General features: G+C 62.2%; 1 protein-coding gene across 1 annotated transcript in view; it reads left to right on the top strand.

Annotated features, from left to right (window-relative positions):
• Positions 1–943, top strand: part of LOC104494941 (unconventional myosin-If-like) — a gene marked incomplete at both ends in the record, with an annotated part of 7,301 nt that overhangs the window by 1,261 nt on the left and 5,097 nt on the right. The window contains 4 exons of the mRNA XM_010137849.1: positions 4–99; positions 186–266; positions 462–548; positions 713–799. Of these exons, the coding sequence (XP_010136151.1) occupies positions 4–99; positions 186–266; positions 462–548; positions 713–799 (351 nt within the window). The remainder of the gene's footprint in view (positions 1–3; positions 100–185; positions 267–461; positions 549–712; positions 800–943) is intronic.

Here is a 943-nt window from a genome sequence, read left to right as displayed (position 1 = left end):
GAGTCCATCACCGTCACCCTCAACGTGGAGCAGGCGGCTTACACCCGCGACGCCCTGGCCAAGGGGCTCTACGCCCGCATCTTTGACTTCCTGGTGGAGGTAAGTGCTCCCGAGGCTGGGCCAAGAGTGGCCACGGCGTGGAGGGCGAACTCAGCACCCAGTGAGCACCTCTCCTCTCCCCGCAGTCTATCAACCGGGCTATGCAGAAGCCGTTTGAGGAGTACAGCATCGGCGTGCTGGACATCTACGGCTTCGAAATATTCCAGGTATGCGTTGCTTTGCTGTAGGAGCCCTCCCCTGCTCCCACTGCAAGGCGAGTGGCTGGAGCAGGGGCCTGAGAGCAGTCGATGGGCCCTGGAGCAGCACCCAAGGGCTCGGCTGTTGGGGGTCCTCCCGCTGCGGTGAGAGGAGCAGAAGCCAGCTCAGCCCTACCTTCTCTTTCATCTTTTGTCCTTTTGCAGAAAAATGGCTTTGAGCAATTCTGCATTAACTTTGTGAATGAGAAGCTGCAGCAGATCTTCATAGAGCTGACACTGAAGGCAGAGCAGGTACGGGGAGCTGGGCTGGGGGGGCTGCAGGGCTGCGCCAGCATCCCGGTTCCTGCACCCTGCACCCCCTTGGCCGGCTGGTTCCGTCACCGCGGCTGGAGCCGGGAGGCTGCAGCACATCCCCCGGATCAGGGGCCCACCCGGCTCTCCCTGCGCTTCCCCAGGAGGAATACGTGCAGGAGGGGATCAAGTGGACCCAGATCCAGTACTTCAACAACAAGGTGGTGTGCGACCTGATAGAGAACAAGCTGGTGAGTGGGGACACCTCCTCCGGGGGAGGCACCCAGGGAAGGGGGTGCCAGAAGGGCTGGGTGCTGCCGAGGATGGGTGGCAGAAGCTGGTCCTGCCGGGGAGCATCCCCAGGAAAGCAGCAGCTCTGCATCCCCCACTTCAGC

This window comes from Buceros rhinoceros, unplaced genomic scaffold (assembly GCF_000710305.1).
Source record: "Buceros rhinoceros silvestris isolate BGI_N320 unplaced genomic scaffold, ASM71030v1 scaffold20740, whole genome shotgun sequence".
In the NCBI taxonomy this organism is placed as follows: Eukaryota; Metazoa; Chordata; class Aves; order Bucerotiformes; family Bucerotidae; genus Buceros; species Buceros rhinoceros.
Note: the sequence above shows the minus strand (reverse complement) of the source record. Positions and strands in the feature narration are given on the sequence as shown.